General features: G+C 40.5%; 1 protein-coding gene across 2 annotated transcripts in view; it reads left to right on the forward strand.

Annotated features, from left to right (window-relative positions):
• The window catches only part of Clec4a2 (C-type lectin domain family 4, member A2), a 59,254-nt gene extending 40,324 nt beyond the window's left edge, over positions 1-18,930 (forward strand). The window contains exons 4-6 of one of the 2 annotated variants that reach the window (XM_017592587.3): positions 7,182-7,336; positions 16,575-16,641; positions 18,445-18,930. In XM_017592587.3, the coding sequence (XP_017448076.1) occupies positions 7,182-7,336; positions 16,575-16,641; positions 18,445-18,494 (272 nt within the window). In that variant the 3' untranslated portion in view covers positions 18,495-18,930. 2 annotated transcript variants of the gene reach the window in all.
• Positions 18,931-26,532: the final 7,602 nt, after the last annotated feature.

The raw sequence follows: 26,532 nt of genomic DNA on the forward strand, positions 1-26,532 counted from the left end.
TGAAAGGTGTCATTTCCCTAATTTCTTTCTCGGCTTGTTTCTCTTTTGTATAGAGAAAGGCTACTGATTTATTTGAGTTAATTTTATACCCAGCCACTTTGCTGAAGTTGTTTATCAGCTTTAGTAGTTCTCTGGTGGAACTTTTGGGATCACTTAAATATACTATCATGTCATCTGCAAATAGTGATATTTTGACCTCTTCTTTACGACCTGTATCCCCTTGATCTCCTTTTGTTGTCTGATTGCTCTGGCTAGAACTTCAAGAACTATATTGAATAAGTAGGGAGAGAGTGGGCAGCCTTGTCTAGTCCCTGATTTTAGTGGGATTGCTTCAAGTTTCTCTCCATTTAGTTTAATGTTAGCAACTGGTTTGCTGTATATGGCTTTTACTATGTTTAGGTATGGGCCTTGAATTCCTATTCTTTCCAGGACTTTTATCATGAAGGGGTGTTGAATTTTGTCAAATGCTTTCTCAGCATCTAATGAAATGATCATGTGGTTCTGTTCTTTCAGTTTGTTTATATAATGGATCACGTTGATGGTTTTCCGTATATTAAACCATCCCTGCATGCCTGGGACGAAGCCTACTTGATCATGGTAGATGATTGTTTTGATGTGCTCTTGAATTCGGTTTGCCAGAATTTTATTGAGTATTTTTGCATCGATATTCATAAGGGAAATTGGTCTGAAGTTCTCTTTTTTGTTGTGTCTTTGTGTGGTTTAGGTATAAGAGTAATTGTGGCTTCGTAGAAGGAATTCGGTAGTGCTCCATCTGTTTCAATTTTGTGGAATAGTTTGGATAATATTGGTATGAGGTCTTCTATGAAGGTTTGATAGAATTCTGCACTAAACCCGTCTGGACCTGGGCTCTTTTTGGTTGGGAGACCTTTAATGACTGCTTCTATTTCCTTAGGAGTTATGGGGTCGTTTAACTGGTTTATCTGTTCCTGATTTAACTTCGATACCTGGTATCTCTCTAGGAAATTGTCCATTTCCTGAAGATTTTCAAGTTTTGTTGAATATAGGTTTTTATAGTAAGATCTGATGATTTTTTGAATTTCCTCTGAATCTGTAGTTATGTCTCCCTTTTCATTTCTGATTTTGTTAATTTGGACGCACTCTCTGTGTCCTCTCATTAGTCTGGCTAAGGGTTTATCTATCTTGTTGATTTTCTCAAAGAACCAACTTTTGGTTCTGTTGATTCTTTCTATGGTCCTTTTTGTTTCTACTTGGTTGATTTCAGCTCTGAGTTTGATTATTTCCTGCCTTCTACTCCTCCTGGGTGTATTTGCTTCTTTTTGTTCTAGAGCTTTTAGGTGTGCTGTCAAGCTGCTGACATATGCTCTTTCCTGTTTCTTTCTGCAGGTACTCAGCGCTATGAGTTTTCCTCTTAGCACAGCTTTCATTGTGTCCCATAAGTTTGGGTATGTTGTACCTTCATTTTCATTAAATTCGAAAAAGTTTTTAATTTCTTTCTTTATTTCTTCCTTGACCAGGTTATCATTGAGTAGAGCATTGTTCAATTTCCACGTATATGTGGGCATTCTTCCCTTATTTTTATTGAAGGCCATTTTTAGGCCGTGGCCGTCCGATAGCATGCATGGGATTATTTCTATCTTTCTGTACCTGTTGAGGCCCGTTTTTTGATCAATTATATGGTCAATTTTGGAGAAAGTACCATGAGGAGCTGAGAAGAAGGTATATCCTTTTGCTTTAGGATAGAATGTTCTATAAATATCCGTTAAGTCCATTTGGCTCATGACTTCTGTTAGTCTGTCGACATCACTGTTTAAGTTCTGTTTCCATGATCTGTCCATTGATGAGAGTGGGGTGTTGAAATCTCCCACTATTATTGTGTGAGGTGCAATGTGTGTTTTGAGCTTTAGTAAGGTTTCTTTCACGTATGTAGGTGCCCTTGTATTTGGGGCATAGATATTTAGGATTGAGAGTTCATCTTGGTGGATTTTTCCTTTGATGAATATGAAGTGTCCTTCCTTATCTTTTTTGATGACTTTTAGTTGGAAATTGATTTTATTTGATATTAGAATGGCTACTCCAGCTTGCTTCTTCTGACCATTTGCTTGGAAAGTTGTTTTCCAGCCTTTCACTGTGAGGTAGTGTCTGTCTTTGTCTCTGAGGTGTGTATCCTGTAGGCAGCAGAATGCAGGGTCCTCGTTGCGTATCCAGTTTGTTAATCTATGTCTTTTTATTGGGGAGTTGAGGCCATTGATACTGAGAGATATCAAGGAATAGTGATTATTGCTTCCCGTTATATTCATATTTGGATGTGAGATTATGTTTGTGTGCTTTCATTCTCTTTGTTTTGTTGCCAAGACGATTAGTTTCTTGCTTCTTCTAGGGTATAGCTTGCCTCCTTATGTTGGGCTTTACCATTTATTATCCTTTGTAGTGCTGGATTTGTAGAAAGATATTGTGTAAATTTGGTTTTGTCATGGAATATCTTGGTTTCTCCATCAATGTTAATTGAGAGTTTTGCTGGATACAGTAACCTGGGCTGGCATTTGTGTTCTCTTCGGGTCTGTATGACATCAATCCAGAATCTTCTGGCCTTCATAGTTTCTGGCGAGAAGTCTGGTGTGATTCTGATAGGTCTGCCTTTATATGTTACTTGACCTTTTTCCCTTACTGCTTTTAATATTCTTTCTTTATTTTGTGCGTTTGTTGTTTTGACAATTATGTGACGGGAGGTGTTTCTTTTCTGGTCCAATCTATTTGGAGTTCTGTAGGCTTCTTGTATGTCTATGGGTATCTCTTTTTTTAGGTTAGGGAAGTTTTCTTCTATGATTTTGTTGAAGATATTTACTGGTCCTTTGAGCTGGGAGTCTTCACTCTCTTCTATACCTATTATCCTTAGGTTTGATCTTCTCATTGAGTCCTGGATTTCCTGTATGTTTTGGATCAGTAGCTTTTTCTGCTTTACATTATCTTTGACAGTTAGTCAATGATTTCTATGGAATCTTCTGCTCCTGAGATTCTCTCTTCCATCTCTTGTATTCTGTTGGTGAAGCTTGTATCTACAGCTCCTTGTCTCTTCTTTTGGTTTTCTATATCCAGGGTTGTTTCCATGTGTTCTTTCTTGATTGCTTCTATTTCCATTTTTAATTCCTTCAACTGTTTGATTGTGTTTTCCTGGAATTCTTTCAGGGATTTTTGTGTCTCCTCTCTATGGGCTTCTACTTGTTTATTTATGTTTTCCTGGAATTCTTTCAGGGATTTTTGTGTCTCCTCTCTATGGGCTTCTACTTGTTTATTTATGTTTTCCTGAAATTCTTTCAGGCATTTTTGCGATTCCTCTCTGTAGGCTTCTACTTTTTCTCTAAGGGAGTTCTTCACGTCTTTCTTGAAGTCCTCCAGCATCATGATCGAAAATGATTTTGAAACTAGATCTTGCTTTTCTGGTGTGTTTGGATATTCCATGTTTGTTTTGATGGGAGAATTGGGCTCCGATGGTGCCATGTAGTCTTGGTTTCTGTTGCTTGGGTTCCTGCGCTTGCCTCTCGCCATCAGATTATCTCTAGTGTTACTTTGTTCTGCTATTTCTGACAGTGGCTAGACTGTCCTATAAGCCTGTGTGTCAGGAGTGCTGTAGACCTGTTTTCCTCTCTTTCAGTCAGTTATGGGGACAGAGTGTTCTGCTTTCGGGCGTGTAGTTTTTCCTCTCTACAGGTCTTCAGCTGTTCCTGTGGGCCTGTGTCTTGAGTTCACCAGGCATCTTTCTTGCAGCAGAAAAGTTGGTCTTACCTGTGGTCCCGAGGCTCAAGTTCGCTCGTGGGGTGTTGCCCACGGGCTCTCTGCAGCGGCAGCAACCAAGAAGACCTGTGCCGCCCCTTCCGGGAGCTTCAGTGCACCAGGGTTCCAGATGTTCTTTGGCTTTTTCCTCTGGCGTCCGAGATGTGTGTGCAGAGAGCAGTCTCTTCTGGTTTCCCAGGCTTGTCTGCCTCTCTGAAGGTTTAGCTCTCCCTCCCACGGGATTTGGGTGCAGAGAACTGTTTATCCGGTCTGTTTCCTTCAGGTTCAGGGGGTGTCTCACCAGGGGTCCTGCTGCTCCTGGGCCCTCCCCCACGGGAGCCCAGAGGCCTTATACAGTTTCCTCTTGGGCCAGGGATGTGGGCAGGGGTGAGCAGTGTTGGTGGTCTCTTCCTCTCTGCAGCCTCAGGAGTGCCCACCTGACCAGGCGGTGGGGTCTCTCTCTCACGGGGTCTCGAGATATGATTTTAAATCCAAATCTTGTTTTCCTGATGTGTTGGGTTATCCAGTATTTGTGGTGGGAGAACTGTGCTCTGATGAGGACACACAGTCTTGGTTTCTGTTGGTTAGGTTCTCGTCCTTGCCTCTTGCCCTGTGGTCATCTCTGTTAGTTGGTCTTGCTGTCTCTTACTGGAGCTTGTCCATCCTATGGGCCCATGAGCCTGTGAGCCTGTGAGTCTGTGATTTGAGGAGTGAGAGGGCTCCTAGGAAACTCACATTCTCAAGGCATGTTTTGGGTCTTATAGCTCTGGGATGACCACAGCTCTGGGAGCAGATGGCGACTGGAAGGGTCCTGTTGTAGCCCACCCCGAGGCTCTGGAGCCCTCTATACTTCTGGCCAATCTCTCTTTGGATTGTCAATGAAGAGAATGTGGGATCCCACCTGTGAGCTGGGGGCTTAGGTGTAAGAGTACTCTTGGCAGACCAGATCTCGGCTGGCAGGATTTGGGTCTGAGAGCTGTGGGGAAGCCCCAGCTCTGGGTGCAGATGGATACCTGAAGGACCTTTTCCTAGGCCTCGCTGCCCCATGAACTTCCAGCTTTTCTCTCCTTGAACAGTCAGTTGATGGAAAGTAGGGTCCAACATGTGGGTTGTGGGCTTAGGAGGGAGAGCACTCCTGGCAGACCAGGTTTTGTGTCCAAGGCTCCTCACTGCTTTTAATATCTTTCTTTTTCTTTTCTTTCTTTTTTTTTTTTTTGGTTCTTTTTTTTTTTTTCGGAGCTGGGGACCGAACCCAGGGCCTTGTGCTTCCTAGGCAAGCGCTCTACCACTGAGCTAAATCCCCAACCCCTTAATATCTTTCTTTAGTGCATGTCTTAGTCAGGGTTCTCTAGAGTCACAGAACTTATGGGTAGTCTCTATACAGTAAAAGAATTTGTTGATGACTTACAGTCTAAAGTCCAACTGAGTAGTAACTGTGAATGAAAGTCCAAGGGTTTAGCAGTGGCTCAGTGCCACAAGGCAGGCAGGCAAAAAAGAGAGCCTTTTTTTCCTTCCAATGTCCTTATGTAAGTCTCCAGCAGAAGGTATGTCCCAGATTAAAGGTATGTACCACCATGCCTGGATCTGGGACTTTCTTTGTCCCGGATGACCTTGAAGTCAGAGATCTCCTTGCCTTAAGCTCCTGGTATTCATAGTCTCAAGATCTCCGTACCAAGAGCCAGGTCAGAAACTTGTATCTCCCAGCCTCAGGATTAGCATTAAAAGTGAGCCTTCCAATTCTGGATTATAATTCATTCCAGATATAGTCAAGTTGACAACCAGGAATAGCCACTACAGTGCATTTGGTGTTTTGACTATTATGTGATGGAGGAATTTCTTTTCTGCTCCAATCTATTTGGAGTTCTGTAGAATTTTTGTCTGTTTATGGGCATTTATTTCTTTAGGTTAGAGAAGTTTTCTACTATAATTTTGTTGAAGATATTTACTGATCCTTTAAGCTGGGAATCTTTGCTCTCTTCTATACCTATTATCCTTAGGTTTGAACTCATTGTGTTCTGGATTTCCTGGATGTTTTGTGTTAGGAGCTTTTCGTGTTTTGCATGTTTTTGACTGTTGCGCCAATTTTTTTTTTTATTGAGTATTTCTTATTTACATTTTGAGTGTTATTCCCTTTCCCGGTTTCTGGGCCAACATCCCCCTAACCCCTCCCCCTCCCCTTCTTTATGGGTGTTCCCCTCCCCATCTTCCCCACATTACTGCCCTCCCCCCAACAATCACGTTCACTGGAGGTTCAGTCTTAGCAGGACCAAGGGCTTCCCCTTCCACTGATGATCTTACTAGGCTATTCATCGATACCTATGAGGTCAGAGTCCAGGGTCAGTCCATGTATAGTCTTTAGGTAGTGGCTTAGTCCCTGGAAGCTCTGGTTGCTTGGCATTGTTGTTTATATGGGGTCTCAAGCCCCTTCAAGCTCTTCCAGTTCTTTCTCTGATTCCTTCAACAGGGGTCCTGTTCTCACTTCAGTGGTTTGCTGCTGGCATTCTGTGCCAATGTTTTTTTTTTATGGTATCTTCTGCCCCTGAGGTTCTTTCTCCCATCTTTTGTATTCTGTTGGTGATGCTTTCTTCTGTGACTCCTGATCTCTTTCATAAGCTTTTCATCTCCAGGGTTGTCTTTCTTTTTGACTTCTTTATTGTTTCTATTTCCATTTTTAGATCCTGGATGGCTTTGTTAATTTCTTCACCTGTTTGGTTGTGTTGTCCTGTATTTCTTTAAGGGATTTGTTTTGCTCTTCTTAATGTCCTCTAATGTCATCATGAGATATGATTTAAATTAGAATCTCGCTTTTCCAGTGTGTTGGGGTATCCAGGACCTGCTGGGGTGGGAGAACAGGGTTCTGATGATGCCAAGTAGCTTTGATTTCTATTCATTATGTTCTTGTACTTCTTTCTCACTATCTGGTTATCTCTGGAGTCAGCTTGTCTTGCTATTTGTGATAATGGCTTGACCCCCCTGTAAGCCTGTGTGTCAACTTCTGGGAGACCAACTCTCTCCTGTCAGGATTTCAGTACTGACAGCTCTGGCACAGGGTCAGCTCCGTAAACAAACCCCTTTGCAATTTTTTTTATGAATTATTGTCTTCATCACTAATTATATGTCATAGATATATGTTTCCGTTTTTTGGCATGAGGAATTTTATTCTTTGGAGACCCCAATTGTTGTGTGTTATGTCCTTAGAGTTTGGATGTCTTTTATACACTGTTCTTCTGGTTTTCCTGATAGTATTCCAGAAGTACCAATGTGCCCTGACTTTAATGCCAAAGGACTTGGGTTTCTTGGTTCCTGAGGGGTGATATGTTCCTGCTCCATCTGGGAGAACCTTGGAGTCTCAGCTTTCATGTGATGTCTGTATACAAACAGCTTTAAAATGACTTTATTACATTGCACATCCATTTCCTTCTTCCCCAAAGATAAAGCCTGTAGCTGTTGCCTAAAGGGTTGGAAGTCATTTGGCTCCTACTGCTACTTTACTTCAACTGACTCGAAGGCAACTTGGGATGAGAGTAAGGAGAAGTGCTCCCGCATGGGTGCTCATCTGTTGGTGATCCACAGTCAGGATGAGCAGGTATATTCTGGGAGACACTGGGACCTGGGCCCGGCATGCTGTCTGCCTGTTTCTACAAAGATGGAGTTTTGTTGATGTGGTGTTTGTGCTGTGGCAGAAGACTTTACAGCAGATAGGCAGGAACGGTTGCTTCAGCCTTTGCCTTCTACACCTTTGTCCCTCTTTTTTTTTTCTTTTCTTTTTTTCAGAGCTGGGGACTGAACTCGGGGCCTTGCGCTTGCTAGGCAAGTGCTCTACTACTGAGCTAAATCCCCAACCCTACCTTTGTCCCTCTTAAGTGGAACTAAACAACTTCCAAAAAACCATGGACTCTGAAGTGCAACATACAAGGCTGGAGGAAAATGCAAAATCCTTCTACCAGTTTGTGGTTTCAGCATTCTAATGCTTCCTGTAGAATCAATTGCCTAACAGAGAAGGGAGCAGGGAAACAGGATCCCACCTTGAGGGTCACAACTAGCCTTGAGAAACAAAGTAGCTGAAGTTTGAATGGAGAATGATTAGATGTGCAGAATTCTCTCATCAACAACTGTCAAAAGTGGCAGATTCCAGTCCATTCCTAGAGATGAAAGACAGTCACCAGGAGTGCACACACTCCTGAGAGCAGAGGTAAGACCCACTTTTCTGCTCCAAGTGACCTGCCTGGTGGATTCAGGACACACAGAGGCAGAAGTCCTCTGGCTCAGGGCACTTCCTATTTCTGCCTGTGCCCAGAACTGAACTGATACTGTCCCACAGTTCCCTGCACCCAAATCCCATGGGGAAGAGAGCTGAACACCCAGAAGTGCAGACATCCTGAGACTGCAGGATGGACTTCCACTTCTGCATACCTCTGCCCACATCCCTGGTCCAAGGGGAAACTGCACAGTACCTCTGGATACAGGAATATAGAACAGTCAGCTGACAGTACCTGTTTCTGGTTTGTGTGCGGGACTGAATTGAACTGGCCAAACAGCTCTCTGCACCCAAATCCCATGGGGGAGAGAGCTGGACCCTCAGAAGTGCAGACACTCCTGAGTATTCAGAGGACACTACCCTCTGCCCACATTCCCGGCCCAAGAGGGAATCACCTAGTGCCAGCTGTGCTCCCTGGGTGTAAGGACTTAAGAGCAATCAGGGGCAGGACCCTTCTGATTCCTGCCTGTGCCTAGAGCTGAAGACAGTGTCTTGGAGTGCCTACACAGCTGAGATCAGAGCACCTGTTCTCAGAAAAGGCTGAAAGAAAACAAGAAAACAGTTCTACAGGAGTGCTGACACAGCAACCTACAGGAGGGTCAAGCCAATCTTAGAAACAGCAAGGCAAGCAAACACCAGAGACAACCCAATGTCGAGAGACAAGCGCTGGAACCTAAGCAACAGAAATCAAGACTACTTGGCATCATCAGACTCCAGTTCTCCCACCAAAGAAAATACTGGATATCCAAACACACTGGAAAAGCAAGATTTATATTTACAATCACATTTCATGTTAATGATGGAGGGCTTTAAGAAGAACATAAATAACTCCCTTAAAGAAGTGCCAGACAACACAAGTAAATAAGTAGAAGCCCTTAAAGAGGAAACACAAAAATCCATTAAAGAATTACAGGAAAACACAACCAAACAGGTTCAGGAATTGAACAAAACCACCCAGAATTTAAAAATGGAAATAGAAACAATAAAGAAAACACGAAGGGAGACAATGCTGGAGATAGAAAACTTAAGGAAGATACCAGGAGTCATAGATGCCAGCATCACCAACAGAATACAAGAGATAGAAGAGAGAATCTCAGGGGCATAAGATACTACAAAAAAACATTGACACAACCATCAAAGGGAATATAAAATGCAAAAAGCTCCTAGCCTGAAACATCAAGGAAATCCAGGATCCAATGAGAAGATCCAACCTAAGGATAACAAGTATAGAAGAGAGTGAAGACTCGCTACTTTAAGGGCCAGTAAATGTATTCAACAAAATTAAAGAAGAAAACTTCCCTAACTTAAAGAAGGTGATGCCCATAAACATACAAGAAGCTTACACACCTTCAAATAGATTGGATCATAAGAGAAACTCCTCCTTTCACATAATTGATAAAATACAAAATGCACAAAACAAAGAAAGAATATTAAAAGCAGTAAGGGAAAAAAGTCAAGTGACATATAAAGGCAGACATATAAGAATTACAGCAGACTTCTCACCAGAGACTATTAAAGCCAGAAAATCCTGGACAGATGTCATACAGAACCTAAGACAACACAATGCCGGCACATGCTACTATATTCAGCAAAATTCTCAATTAACATAGATGGAGAAAACAAGATATTCCATGACAAAACCAAATTCACATAATATCTACAAATCCAGTCTTAAAAGGAATAATAGATGCAAAACTCCAAGGAGAGAAACTATGCTGTACAGATAGCAAGAATATAATCTCCTTGCAATGAAACCAAAGAAGGACACAGAGACATAATTCCTCCTCTAACAATGACAGTAACAGAAAGTGACAATCACTCTTCCTTAATATCTCTCAACATCAACCGACTCAATTCCCCAGTAAAAAGACATAGACTAACAGACTGGATACATAGAGAGGATCCAGCATTTTGCTGCATAGAGGAAAGACACCTCAGTGACAAAAACAGACATTACCTCAGAGTAAATGGCTGGAAAACAACTTTTCAAGCAAATGGCCCAAAGAAACAAGCTGGAGTTGCCATTCTAATATCGAATAAAATTGGCTTTCAACCAAAGTCATCAAAAAGATAAGGAAGGATACTTCATATTCATCAAAGGAAAAATCCACCAAGATGAACTCTCAATCCTAAATATCTATGCTCCAAATGCAAGGGCACCTACATTCATAAAAGTAATCTTTCTAAAGCTCAAAGTACACTTTGCACCTCACACAATAATACTAGGAGATTTCAACACCCCACTCTCATCAATGGACAGATCATGGAAACAGAAATTAAACAGAGACATAGAGGAACTAACAGAAGTTATGAAACAAATGGATTTAACAGATATTTATAGAACATTCCATCCTAAAATGTAACAATATAACTTCTCCGCACCTCATGGTACCTTCTCTCAATCTGACCATATAATTTCTCACAAAACAGGCCTCAACAGATACAGGAAGATAGAAATAATTCCATGCATCCTATCAGATCACCATGGACTAAGGCTGGTCTTCAATAACAACAAAAATGACAGAAAGCCCACATATACATGGAAGTTGCACAATGCTTTACTCAATGACAACTTGTTCAAGGAAGAAATAAAGAAAGAAATTAAAGACTTCTTAGAATTAAATGAAAATGAAGATGCAACATACCTAAACTTATGGGACACAATAAAAGCAGGGCTAAGAGGGAAACTCATAGCTCTGAATGCCTGCAAAAAGAGACAGGAGAGAGCAGACACTAGAAGCTTGACAGCACTCCTAAAAGCTCTAGAAAAAAAGAAATAAATAAACCCGAGCGAGTAGAAGGCAGGAAATAATTAAACTCAGGGCTAAAATCAACCAAGTAGAAATGAAAAGTCTATACAAAGAATCAACAGAACCTAACGTTGGGTCTTTGAAAAAAATCAACAGGATAGACAAACCCTTAGCCAGACTAACCAGAGGTCATAGAGAGTGTATCCAAATTTATAAAATCAGAAATTACATGGGAGACAAAACAACAGAATCTGAGGAAATTCAAAAAATCATCAGATCCTACTACAAAAACCTATATTCAACAAAACTGGACAATCTGTAGGAAATAGACAATTTTCTAGAGAGACACCAGATACCAAAGTTAAAGCAGCAACAAATAAATCATCTAAACAACCCCATAACCCTTAAAGAAATAGAAGCAGGTATGAAAGTCTTCAAGCCAAATAGAGCGGAGGACCAGATGGATTTAGTGCGGAATTATAGACCTTCATAGAAGACCTCATACTAATACTGTCCAAACTATTACACAAAGTAGAAACAGATGGAGCACCACCAATTCCATCTATGAAGCCATTATTACTCTTATACTGAAACCACACAAAGATACAAAAAAAATGTGAACTTAAGAGCAATTTCCTTTATGTATATTGACCCAAAAATACTCAATAAAACTCTTACAAACTGAGCACATCAAAATGATCATCTATCATGATCAAGTATGCTTTATCCTAGGGATGCAGGGATGCAGGGATGCAGGGATGCAGGGATGATTTAATATATGGAAATTGATCAACATAATCCACTATATAAGCAAACTCTAATATAAGAACCATGTGATCATGTCATTAGATGCTGAAAAAGCATTTGACAAAATTCAACACCCCTTCATGATAAAAGTCCTGGAAAGATCAGGAATTCAAGATCATGTCTAAACATAGTAAAAACAATATTCAACAAATAAGTAGCTAACATCAAACTGAATGGAGAGGAACTTGAAGCAATCCCAGTAAAATCAGGGAATAGACAAGGATGCCCACTCTTTCCCTATTTATTCAATATAGTACTCGAAGTCCTAGCCAGAGCAATCAGACAACAAAAGGAGGTCAAAGGGATACAATTTGGAAGAGAAGAGGTCAAAATACCATTATTTGCACATTATATGATTGTACACTTAAGTGAACCCAAAAGTTGCACCAGAGAACAACTTAACCTGATAAACAACTTCAGCAAAATGTTGGGGTATAAAAGTAATTCAAACAAATCAGTAGCCTTCCTTTACTCAAAGGATAAACAGGCTGAGAAAGAAATTGGGGAGTTGCCACCCTTCACTATAGTCCTAAATGATATAAACTATCTTAGTATGACTTTAAATAAGCAAGTGAAAAATCTGTATGAGAACTTCAAGTCTCTTAAGAAAGAAATTGAAGAAGATCTCAGAAGATGGAAAGATCTCCCATGCTCATGGATAGGCAGGATTAATATAGTAAAAATGGCCATTTTGCTCAAAGCAATCTACAGATTCAATGCAACCCCCAACAAAATTTCTACTCAATTCTTTCTAGATAGAAAAAGTAATTTATAAATTAATTTGGAATAAGAAAAAACCAAGGATAGCGAAATCTATACTGAACAATAAAAGAATTTCTGGGAGAATCACCATCTCTGACATCAAGCAGCATTACAGAGAGATAGTAGCAAAAACTATATAGTATTTGTACAGAGACAGGCAGATAGACCAGTGGAACAGAATTGAAGACCAAGAAACGAACCCACACCCTGAGTACTTGATCTTTGACAAAGGAGCTAAAACCACCAATGGAAGAAAGATAGCATTTTCAACAAATGGTGCTGGTTCAACTGGAGGTCAGCATGTAGAAGAATGCAAATCTATTCATTCTTATCACCCTGTACAAAGCTTAAATCCAAGTGGATCAAGGACTTTCATATCAAACCAGATACACTCAAACTAATAGGGGAAAAATTGGGGAGGAGTCTTGAACACATTGGCACTTGGGAAAATTTCCTGAACAAAATGCCAATGCTCTAAGATCAAGAATCGACAAATAGGACCTCATAAAACTGCAAAGCTTCTGTAAGGTAAAGGACACTGTTGTTAGGACAAAATGGCAACCAACAGATTGGGAAAAGATCTTTACCAATCCTACAACTGATAGAGGGCCAATATCCAAAATATACATAGAACTCCATAAGTTAGCCTCCAGAGAACCAAGTCGCCCTATTAAAAATGGGGTACAGAACCCACTCACCCATTGCCACCTATGGCAGACAGGAGAACTAGCCCTGGGGTAATGAGAGTCAGAAAGCAGGCCCTGCACCTCCCCTGGGCATCACAGTAAAGCTGTCGGAGAGCTGGCCCCACCCCTTGCCAGCTGCAGCTCTGGGCGAGCTTGTCTGGCCAGTGCTCAAGAGCTCACCCTGGTGGTGGGAGTGTGGGTGAGCTGGCAGGCTGACCGGCTCCTCACTCCCCAGGTGCAGAGGCAGTGTCTTGAGTTGACCTGCCCCCAACATCTACTACATCTGTGATCTGCTGGAGCTCCTGAAAGGGCCAGCCCTACAGATCCGAAGCGGAAGGATCTGCACGATACAAGGCAACAACATGATACCCAAAAGGAGTCCTGGTGAGGATCCGGTATCGATGGTGTAGCCACAAACCAGCTCTAATTACAATGAACATTTGCATGTAAAGATGTGTGGACCAAAAGATGTAGTGACACACTACAGCTTCCATGATGAGATGGGTTTTTTGTTTGGGGTTTGGGTGTTTTTTATTTTAATTTTTTAAAATTGTTTTGGCAGGAGCCGAGGGTAAGAAGGAGCAGGGAGATGAGTGGGATTGGGATGTGTGATGTGAAATTCACAAAAAATCAATTAAAAAATTTTGTTTTGTTTTATTTTTTTTTAAAAAAAAATGGGGTACAGAGCTAAATAAAACATTCTCAGGTGAGGAATATGGAATGGCCAAAAAGCACCTAAAGAAATGTTCAACATCCTTAGTTATCAGGGAAGTGCAAGTCAAAAAAACCCTGAAATTCTACCTAACGCCTGTCAGAATGGCTAAGATAAAAAGAAAAAACTCAGGTGACAGCAGATGCTAGCAAGGATGTGGAGAAAGGAACACTCCTCCATTGGTGGTAGGATTTGCAACCACTCTGGAAATCAGTCTGAATTTCCTCAGAAAATTGGACATTCCACTACCTAAGGTCCCAGCTTTACCTTTCCTGGGCATATACCCAAAAGATCCTCCAACATACAACAAAGACACATGTTCTACTATTTTCATAGCAACCTTATTTATATTAGCCAGAAGTTGGAAAGAACCCAGATGCCCTTCAACTGGGGAATGGATTAAAAAATGTGTTACATCTACACAATGGAATACTACTCAGCAATAAAAAAACAATGACTTCATGAAATTCACAGACAAATGGAATGAACAAGGAAATATCATCCTTAGTGAGGTAACCAAACCACAAAAAACCACATGGTATCCCAGTGAACTAGATTGTTGGGGGGAGGGCGGCAATGGGGGGAGGATGGGGAGGGGAACACCCATAAAGAAGGGGAGGGGGAGGGATTAGGGGGATGTTTGCCCGGAAACTGGGAAAGGGAATAACACTCGAAATGTATATAAGAAATACTCAAGTTAATAAAAAAAAAACACATGGTATGCACTCATTGATAAGTGGATATTAGCTCAAAAGCTCAAATTACCCAAGATGCAATCTGCAGACCACAGGAAGCTCAAGAAGAATGATGACCAAAATTTGGATGCTCCCACTCATTCTTAAAAGGGGGAACAAAAATATTCATAGGATAGGATATGGAGGTAAAGTTTAGAACCAAGACTGAAAGAATGGCCATTCACAGTCTGCCTCATATGTGGCCTGTATATATACAGCTACCAAATTGGATAAGATTGATGAAGCTAATAAGTGCATGTTGTAAGGGACTAGATATAGATCTCTCCTGAGAGACACATCCAGAGCATGTCAAATACAGAGGTGAATACTAGCAGCAAAACACTGAACTGAGAAAAGGACCCTCTTTGGGGGAATTAGAGGAATTGAAAGTGGGGCAGTGGCTTGCAACCCCATAACAACATTGCCAACCAACCAGACCTTCCACTGACTAAACCACTACACAAAGACTATACATGGACTGACCCATGGGCTCCAACTTCATATGTAGCAAAGAATAGCCTTGTTGGAAGAGGAAGTCCTTGGTCCTGCCAAGGTTGGACCCCCAGTGAGGGGAATGTTGTGCGGGGGGCAGTAAGTGGTCAGGATGGGGTCAGGATACCCATATGGGCAGGAGAACAGGGAAGGGATTGGACCTTATGGACAGGAAACTGGGAAAGATAATAAAATGTAAAATGTAAATAAATAAATAAATAAATCTAATAAACAATGTGGTGGTGGTGGCTTTATGAAATTCTTAGACAAATTGATGGACTAGAAAATATCATCCTGAATGAGATAACCCAATCACAAAAGAACACACTGATAAGCAGATATTAATCCAAAAGCTTGGAATACCCAATGTACAATTCACAGACCACAAATAGGCTCAAGAAGACAGAAGACCAAAGTATGGATGCTTCAGGCCTTCTTAGAAGGGGTCACAAAAATACTCAAAGGAGGAAATATAAAGACAAAGTATGGAGTAGAGACTGATGTAAAGGCCTTCCAGAGACTGCCATACTTTGGGGATCCATCCCAAATAGAGACACCAAATCTAGACAATATTGTGGATGCCAAGAAGTGCATGCTGACAGGAGCCTGATATAGCTGTCTCCAGAGAGGCTCTGCCAGACAGATACAAATATGGATGTTCAAAGCCAACTATTGAAGTGAGAACAAGGTCCCTAATAAAGGAGTTAGAGAAAGGACTGAAGGAGATAAAGTGGTTTGCAACCTCATAAAAAGAACAACAATATCAACCAACCAGACCTTCCAGGGCTCTCAGGTACTAAACCAGCATCCCAAGACTACACAGGGATGGACCTATTGCTTCAGCCACATATGTAGCAGAGAATGCACTTGTTGGGCATCAGTGGGAGGAGAGGCCCTTGGTCCTGTGAAGGCTCGATGCCCCAATGTAGGGGAATGTAAGGACGGGATGTTGGAGGGAGTGTGTGTGTGGGTGAGGGATCACTGTCATAGAAGCAGGGGGAAGGGATTATGTGATATTGAATTTCTGGAGGTGAAACTGGGAAAGGGGATAACATTTATAATGTAAATAAAAAATATCCAATAAAAAATGAAAAAAAATGATATCGGTGAAGAAAGGAGGGGAGTGAGTCTCAGATGAGTAATCATGATGATCATAGACAGAAATTGTTTCCAGTGTTGTTAAACATTAATGATGACTTCAACTGTGTCCTGATCATCCAGAGTAGACATTTACTCCTGAGATGTGGGGGAGATATGTACTCCTGGGGGGGTGGTATCTCCTATTCCTTGATCTTTTGTTTCCCCATCTCTATGTGACCAGAAGTAATTAGTCAAAATACCACACTATACCTCTAAAATGTAAAACTATTATATATTAATCTAAAATTAAAAAATATTTAAGGGCCTAGAGAGAATTGAAGTAGGATTTGATTATTGTGTATTTCCATGTGTGTATCATACTGAACCCTATAGTTTTGTATCATTAAAGTAATTTTTAAAATATCTTAGAAAACATTCTATAACAGAAAAAGTAGTACTTAGTCCAGTCTGAAAGCTATATCTTTCTTTCCTCTTAGGATTTTATCAACACGATCCTGAACATTGGTACTGATTATTTTATAGGACTTTCAGACCACAGCGAAAATCAATGGCAATGGATTGATCAGACACCATACAACGAGAGTGTCACGTGAGTCTAGGCTTACATAGAGGAGTCCTGGGTCCTGTAGCTTGAGGAAATCTTCAAGAGTTCCAGCTGTCAGTTATGAAGCAGAAATATCCCCCTCCTGTTGTAACTGCTGGGATGGAGTAACTTTTACTCTCCCATGTACTCATCACAGTAGTCCTTTGAGATAATACAGATAGAGGTGAGGGAATTGAGTTTGAAGGTTTTAGAATTATCCAACAAAGTCTCTAGATTCATTTTAGTTTGCATTCAGTCTCTCATCTACATCTTTAAAATTAGGATTAAATTTATTCTTATTCATATGTATATACATCTACTCTTTGTGTGTCTGCTCAGTTTGTATATTTGGGTATCTTTTGAGGCTGTAATAATGTACTAGATTCTCTAGAGCTGAGATTACAGGTTCTAAGATGTGTAAACAAAGATTACAGGTGGGTTCTGGGAAGAGACTTCTCAGATTTTCTGAAAAAAAAAAGCAGTCATAATTAATATCTGAGCTACATCTACAGTTGTCATTTATATCTTTATAAGAAAAATTGATGCCAATATTATAACTGATTATTTGTTATAATCCTCAATCTGATATTGTGTTTCATATTTATGTAATGATTAAATACTCTTAATATCTTAGTATGTTGCCATATTCTGTTCTGATATCTGATATGAGAAATATGTAATGTGTTATGTTTTAAAACAAAATCCCAAATGTTTCCTTTTACCAATGAAGATTCAGGAGCCAGATGCTGGGATTAAAGTCTGCTAGCTCACAGAGGCAGAGGAGGCAATTACCTTACTGCTCGGCTGATGCCACAGAAGGAAAACATCTTTTCTTCTCCACCCTGTCTTAAATACCCTACAAACTCAACATCCCTCCTTTCTATTTTCTGAACATCTGTCAACCCACCCTCCAGACTTCCTCTCACTCTCTATGGTATTTTCTTATGTTCACTTCCTCTCAACTGGTTGCTTCCTTTGCCTCTTGACCTATGGTTGACCTTATTTACTATTGGTAACAGAAAGATCTTGGATTAAAGATGTGTGCTGGTGCTTTGTCACACTGCAACAACTGTTTTTATATAAACTGAGAGCTCTGCATTAAACCTGAGCCATACCACAGATAGAGACAGGTTTTTCCAGTTTATAAAACTGGGGTTCAGAATGTGATCAAACAACCTGCAACAACAGTGAGGCTTTTGTTTTCAATTTTCAGAGAAGAAACCTAGGACTCCAGAGTTTTAAATTATTTTTTCTTGATGACAGAAAGAAGTAGATTATCTAGAGATTTGAACTAGTTCCCCAGTCTTTAGAATAGTTCCATTGTATAACGGGGAAACTTTATCAAAACATGAGAGTAAGGAGAGTCCTTTTCAACATCTAAATAAGTACATTGGGTTGTCTGTCCCTTTGTACTAAGATTTGAACTAGTTCTCCAGTCTCTAAAATAATTCCATAATAAAACGAAAAGAAAGGTTATTAAAACATGAAATTAAGAGGAGACCTTTTCATCATATGAATAATCGCCATGACTTGATTGTCCTCTGGTACCAAGACCTAGGGATGAAGAAACAGTATCCTCTGGGGAGTGTGCTGGAAGAACAGTTAAGTAACAAGCTAAGAGAACACTGAGTGCTGTGAGCCCTGCTTTCCAGGGAAATGTGAGATATGGGTGATGGAGAACACCTGACTTGTACATTCTTGAATCTGATATTCATAAATTCCAACCTCATCCTCAGACTTGCTTCCTCTTGCTTTCTCTTTTTAAGCATTATTGTAGGCAACGCCCTGATGCTCTTTCCTCTCTTTCAGATTCTGGCATAAAGGTGAGCCCAACAACAAGGAAGAAAAATGTGTTGTAATAAACCATCGTGATAAATGGGGCTGGAATGATATCCCTTGCCATGATAGACATAAGTCAGTTTGTCAGGTGAAGAAAATACACTCCTGAATCACACATTCTCCATGGGTATGCGACTTCACTGTTATCTACCATTACATGGATGCCTGGGAAATTCTACAAGTGGAAGAGATGTCCAGAGAATTTAAGGAGGAAGCAAAAGTTTATGCATATAAAAACAATTGTCCACATATCTCCTTAAAATGAACTTTTATTGAGGATTTTCTATGTACCATCAACTATACAGGCACCTGTTTGTGCACACATGGTGCTTTTCTGCCAACTTTCCAAGGTTTCATTTATTCATGGCATTGTGTGATATGTTCCCTTTATCTATCTGTTTTCTGTCTTTTAATATATCTATGGCCTTATTGACATTAAATTGAGAAGTAAAATTATATATGTTTAAGTTATATTGTCTGTTTATATATATATATATATACATATAATTACTGTGAAATAATTACTCAAAACAGGTTATAAACACCTACCAGTAAACACCATCATTGGCATTGTATGTGTGTGTGTGTGTGTGTGTGTTTGTGTGTGTGTGTGTGTGTGTGTTCATGTGTCACACTTATAGTCTTTAGAGCAGATTCAGATACATAGGATGGTGCTAACTATTGCCATTCTATTTTACTGTAGATTTCAGTACTTCTATTTTATCTGGCAGTTTGTGCCTTTCATCAATGTGTCAGAAATCTCATTACCCAACCCTTTACAACCATGTATTCTTCCTCTAATTACTGAGATTATTTGATGAATTAAGCAATTATTGAAATATTTTACAGATTATCTATACCACTTAATCTCTCTAATGAGTCATGAAAAGCACCAGCCCCAGCCACCAACATGCAGTGATTCTTGTTTGTGTGTTGTTTAAATGATGGTTAAGAATAATCCTGGGATCTTGTGGGAAAGAGAGGCGAACACCCAGAAGTGAAGACATCCTGAGACTGCAGGACAGAATGCCACTTTTGCACACCTCTGCCCATATCCCTGGTCCAAGGGGAAACTGCACAGTGCCTCTGGACACAGGAATATAGGAATAGTCAGTCGCCAGTACCTGTGGTTATGATCTGAGCCCAGGACTGAACTGGCCAAACAGCTCTCTGCACCCAAATCCCAAGGGGGGGGGGAGAGTTAGACCCTCAGAACACTCCTAAGAAGTCAGAGGAGACTACCCTCTGCCCACATTCTGGACCCAAGAGGGATTCACCTAGAGCCAACTGTGTCCCCTGGGTGCAAGGACCTAGGAGTAATTAGGGGCAGTGCCCTTTTGATTCCTGCCCATGCCTAGAGACTGTCACTAGGAGCGCTGACACACCTGAAACAGAGCATCTGTTCTCAGAAAATGCTGAAAGAAAACAAGAAAACAGTTCCACAGAAGTGCTGACATAGAGGCCTACAGGAGGGTCACTCTCAGAAACATCAAGACAAGCAAACACCAGAGACAATCCAATGGCAAGAGGCAAGAACAGGAACCTAAGCAACAGAAACCAAGACTACTTTGCATCATCAGAGCACAGTTCTCCCACCAAAGAAAATACTGGATATCCAAACACAGTGGAAAAACAAGACTTAGATTTAAAAATCACATTTTATGATAATGATGGAGGACTTTAAGAAGGACATAAAGAACTCCCTTAAGGAAATGCAGGAAAACACAAGTAACAAGTAGAAAGCCCTTAGAGAGGGAAAACAAAAATCTCTAAAAAAAATTAAAGGAAAACACAACCAAACAGGTGAAGGAATTGAACAAAACCATTCAGGATTTAAAAATGGAAATAGAAACAACAAAGAAAGCACAAAGGGGGACAAGTCTGGACATAGAAAACCTAAGGAAGAGACAAGGAGTCGTAGATACAAGCATCACCAACAGAATATAAGAGATAGAAGAGAAAATCTCAGGGGCAGAATATACCATAGAAAACATTGACACAACTGTCAAAGATAATGTAAAACACAAAAGTCTTTTAGATAAAAACATCCAGCAAATTCAGGACACAATGAGAAGATTAAACCTAAGGATATTAGGTATAGAAGAAAGTTAAGACTCCTAACTTTAAGGGCCAGTAAATACATTCAACAAAATTATAGAAGAAAACTTTCCTAACCTAAAGAAAAAGATGCCCATAAACAGACAAGAAACCTACAGAACTCCAAATAGGTTGGACCAGAAGAGAAATTCCTCCTGTTACATAATAGATAAAATACCGAGCAGCTCTCTGCTCCCAAACCCCGTGGGAGAGAGACCTCACCGCCTGATCAGGTGGGCACTCCTGAGGCTGCAGAGCGGAGGAGACCACCAACACTGCCCACCCCTGCCCACATCCCTGGCCCAAGAGGCAACTGTATAAGGCCTCTGGGTTCCCGTAGGGGAGGGCCCGGGAGCGGCAGGACCCCTGCGCCTGAGACACTGCCGGAACCTGAAGGAAACAGACCGGATAAACAGTTCTCTGCACCCAAATCCCGAGGAAGGGAGAGCTGAACCTTCAGAGAGGCGGACACGCCTGGGAAACCAGAAGAGACTGCACTCTGTGCACATCCAGGCGCCAGAAGAAAACACCAAACGCCATCTGGAACCCTGGTGCACGGAGGCTCCCGGAAGGAGCGGCACAGATTTTCCCGGTTGCTGCCACAGCAGAGAGGACTTAGGCAGTACCCCACGAGCAAACTTGAGCCTTGGAACCACAGGTAGGACCAATTTTTCCCCTGCAAGAAACCTGCCTGGTGAACTCAAGACACAGGCCCACAGGAACAGCTGAAGACCTGTAGAGAGGAAAAACTACACGCCCGAAAGTAGAACACTCTGTCCCCATAACTGGCTGAAAGAAAACAGGAAAACAGGTCTACAGCACTCCTGACACACAGGTTATAGGACAGTCTAGCCACAGTCAGAAATAGCAGAACAAAGTAACACTAGAGATAATCTGATGGCGAGAGGCAAGCACAGGAACCCAAGCAACAGAAACCAAGACTACATGGCATCATCGGAGCCCAATTCTCCCACCAAAGCAAACACGGAATATCCAAACACACCAGAAAAGCAAGACCTAGTTTCAAAATCATATTTGATCATGATGCTGGAGGACTTCAAGAAAGACATAAAGAACTCCCTTAGAGAACAAGTAGAAGCCTACAGAGAGGAATCGCAAAAATCCCTGAAAGAATTCCAGGAAAACACAATCAAACAGTTGAAGGAATTAAAAATGGAAATAGAAGCAATCAAGAAAGAACACATGGAAACAACCCTGGACATAGAAAATCAAAAGAAAAGACAAGGAGCTGTAGATACAAGCTTCACCAACAGAATTCAAGAGATGGAAGAGAGAATCTCAGGAGCAGAAGATTCCATAGAAATCATTGACTCAACTGTCAAAGATAATGTAAAGCGGAAAAAGCTACTGGTCCAAAACATACAGGAAATCCAGGACTCACTGAGAAGATCAAACCTAAGGATAATAGGTATAGAAGAGAGTGAAGACTCCCAGCTCAAAGGACCAGTAAATATCTTCAACAAAATCATAGAAGAAAACTTCCCTAACCTAAAAAAAGAGATACCCATAGGCATACAAGAAGCCTACAGAACTCCAAATAGATTGGACCAGAAAAGAAACACCTCCCGTCACATAATTGTCAAAACACCAAACGCACAAAATAAAGAAAGAATATTAAAAGCAGTAAGGGAAAAAGGTCAAATAACATATAAAGGGAGACCTATCAGAATCACACCAGACTTTTCGCCAGAAACTATGAAGGCCAGAAGATCCTGGACAGATGTCATACAGACCCTAAGAGAACACAAATGCCAGCCCAGGTTACTGTATCCTGCAAAACTCTCAATTAACATAGATGGAGAAACCAAGATATTCCATGACAAAACCAAATTTACACAATATCTTTCTACAAATCCAGCACTACAAAGGATAATAAAGGGTAAAGCCCAACATAAGGAGGCAAGCTATACCCTAGAAGCAAGAAACTAATCATCTTGGCAACAAAACAAAGAGAATGAAAGCACACAATCATAACCTCACTTCCAAATATGAATATAACGGGAAGCAATAATCACTATTCCTTAATATCTCTCAATATCAATGGCCTCAACTCCCCAATAAAAAGACATAGATTAACAAACTGGATACGCAACGAGGACCCTGCATTCTGCTGCCTACAGGAAACACACCTCAGAGACAAAGACAGACATTACCTCAGAGTGAAAGGCTGGAAAACAATTTTCCAAGCAAATGGTCAGAAGAAGCAAGCTGGAGTAGCCATTCTAATATCAAATAAAATCAATTTTCAACTAAAAGTCATCAAAAAAGATAAGGAAGGACACTTCATATTCATCAAAGGAAAAATCCACCAAGATGAAGTCTCAATCCTAAATATCTATGCCCCAAATACAAGGGCACCTACATATGTAAAAGAAACCTTACTAAAGCTCAAAACACACATTGCACCTCACACAATAATAGTGGGAGATTTCAACACCCCACTCTCATCAATGGACAGATCATGGAAACAGAAATTAAACAGAGATGTAGACAGACTAAGAGAAGTCATGAGCCAAATGGACTTAACGGATATTTATAGAACATTCTATCCTAAAGCAAAAGGATATACCTTCTTCTCAGCTCCTCATGGTACTTTCTCCAAAATTGACCATATAATTGGTCAAAAAACGGGCCTCAACAGGTACAGAAAGATAGAAATAATCCCATGCGTGCTATCGGACCACCACGGCCTAAAACTGGTCTTCAATAACAATAAGGGAAGAATGCCCACATATACGTGGAAATTGAACAATGCTCTACTCAATGATAACCTGGTCAAGGAAGAAATAAAGAAAGAAATTAAAAACTTTTTAGAATTTAATGAAAATGAAGGTACAACATACCCAAACTTATGGGACACAATGAAAGCTGTGCTAAGAGGAAAACTCATAGCGCTGAGTGCCTGCAGAAAGAAACAGGAAAGAGCATATGTCAGCAGCTTGACAGCACACCTAAAAGCTCTAGAACAAAAAGAAGCAAATACACCCAGGAGGAGTAGAAGGCAGGAAATAATCAAACTCAGAGCTGAAATCAACCAAGTAGAAACAAAAAGGACCATAGAAAGAATCAACAGAACCAAAAGTTGGTTCTTTGAGAAAATCAACGAGATAGATAAACCCTTAGCCAGACTAACGAGAGGACACAGAGAGTGCGTCCAAATTAACAAAATCAGAAATGAAAAGGGAGACATAACTACAGATTCAGAGGAAATTCAAAAAATCATCAGATCCTACTATAAAAACCTATATTCAACAAAATTTGAAAATCTTCAGGAAATGGACAATTTCCTAGACAGATACCAGGTATCGAAGTTAAATCAGGAACAGATAAACCAGTTAAACAACCCCATAACTCCTAAGGAAATAGAAGCAGTCATTAAAGGTCACCCAACCAAAAAGAGCCCAGGTCCAGACGGGTTTAGTGCAGAATTCTATCAAACCTTCATAGAAGACTTATACCAATATTATCCAAACTATTCCACAAAATTGAAACAGATGGAGCCCTACCGAATTCCTTTTATGAAGCCACAATTACTCTTATACCTAAACCACACAAAGACCCAACAAAGAAAGAGAACTTCAGACCAATTTCCCTTATGAATATCGACGCAAAAATACTCAATAAAATTCTGGCAAACCGAATTCAAGAGCACATCAAAACAATCATCCACCATGATCAAGTAGGCTTCATCCCAGGCATGCAGGGATGGTTTAATATAAGGAAAACCATCAACGTGATCCATCATATAAACAAACTGAAAGAACAGAACCACATGATCATTTCATTAGATGCTGAGAAAGCATTTGACAAAATTCAACACCCCTTCATGATAAAAGTCCTGGAAAGAATAGGTATTCAAGGCCCATACCTTAACATAGTAAAAGCCATATACAGCAAACCAGTTGCTAACATTAAACTAAATGGAGAGAAACTTGAAGCAATCCCACTAAAATCAGGGACTAGACAAGGCTGCCCACTCTCTCCCTACTTATTCAATATAGTTCTTGAAGTTCTAGCCAGAGCAATCAGACAACAAAAGGAGATCAAGGGGATACAGATCGGAAAAGAAGAGGTCAAAATATCACTATTTGCAGACGACATGATAGTATATTTAAGTGATCCCAAAAGTTCCACCAGAGAACTACTAAAGCTGATAAACAACTTCAGCAAAGTGGCTGGGTATAAAATTAACTCAAATAAATCAGTTGCCTTCCTCTATACAAAAGAGAAACAAGCCGAGAAAGAAATTAGGGAAACGACACCCTTCATAATAGACCCAAATAATATAAAGTACCTCGGTGTGACTTTAACCAAGCAAGTAAAAGATCTGTACAATAAGAACTTCAAGACACTGAGGAAAGAAATTGAAGAAGACCTCAGAAGATGGAAAGATCTCCCATGCTCATGGATTGGCAGGATTAATATAGTAAAAATGGCCATTTTACCAAAAGCAATCTACAGATTCAATGCAATCCCCATCAAAATACCAATCCAATTCTTCAAAGAGTTAGACAGAACAATTTGCAAATTCATCTGGAATAACAAAAAACCCAGGATAGCTAAAGCTATCCTCAACAATAAGAGGACTTCAGGGGGAATCACTATCCCTGAACTCAAGCAGTATTACAGAGCAATAGTGATAAAATGGTATTGGTACAGAGACAGACAGATAGACCAATGGAATAGAATTGAAGACCCAGAAATGAACCCACACACCTATGGTCACTTGATTTTTGACAAAGGAGCCAAAACCATCCAATGGAAAAAAGATAGCATTTTCAGCAAATGGTGCTGGTTCAACTGGAGGGCAACATGTAGAAGAATGCAGATCGATCCATGCTTATCACCCTGTACAAAGCTTAAGTCCAAGTGGATCAAGGACCTCCACATCAAACCAGACACACTCAAACTAATAGAAGAAAAACTAGGGAAGCATCTGGAACACATGGGCACTGGAAAAAATTTCCTGAACAAAACACCAATGGCTTATGCTCTAAGATCAAGAATCGACAAATGGGATCTCATATAACTGCAAATCTTCTGTAAGGCAAAGGACACTGTGGTTAGGACAAAACGGCAACCAACAGATTGGGAAAAGATCTTTACCAATCCTATAACAGATAGAGGCCTTATATCCAAAATATACAAAGAACTCAAGAAGTTAGACCGCAGGGAAACAAATAACCCTATTAAAAAATGGGGTTCAGAGCTAAACAAAGAATGCACAGCTGAGGAATGCCGAATGGCTGAGAAACACCTAAAGAAATGTTCAACATCTTTAGTCATAAGGGAAATGCAAATCAAAACAACCCTGAGATTTCACCTCACACCAGCGAGAATGGCTAAGATCAAAAACTCAGGTGACAGCAGATGCTGGCGAGGATGTGGAGAAAGAGGAACACTCCTCCATTGTTGGTGGGATTGCAGACTGGTAAAACCATTCTGGAAATCAGTCTGGAGGTTCCTCAGAAAATTGGACATTGAACTGCCTGAGGATCCAGCCATACCTCTCTTGGGCATATACCCAAAAGATGCCTCAACATATAAAAGAGACACGTGCTCCACTATGTTCATCGCAGCCTTATGTATAATAGCCAGAAACTGGAAAAACCCAGATGCCCTTCAACAGAGGAATGGATACAGAAAATGTGGTACATCTACACAATGGAATATTACTCAGCTATCAAAAACAACGAGTTTATGAAATTCGTAGGCAAATGGTTGGAACTGGAAAATATCATCCTGAGTGAGCTAACCCACTCACAGAAAGACATACATGGTATGCACTCATTGATGAGTGGCTATTAGCCCAAATGCTTGAATTACCCTAGATCCCTAGAACAAAGGAAACTCAAGACGGATGATCAAAATGTGAATGCTTCACTCCTTCTTTAAATGAGGAAAAAGAATACCCTTGGCAGGGAAGGGAGAGGCAAAGAT

The sequence above is a fragment of the Rattus norvegicus genome, chromosome 4 (genome assembly GCF_036323735.1).
Source record: "Rattus norvegicus strain BN/NHsdMcwi chromosome 4, GRCr8, whole genome shotgun sequence".
Classification (NCBI taxonomy): Eukaryota; Metazoa; Chordata; class Mammalia; order Rodentia; family Muridae; genus Rattus; species Rattus norvegicus.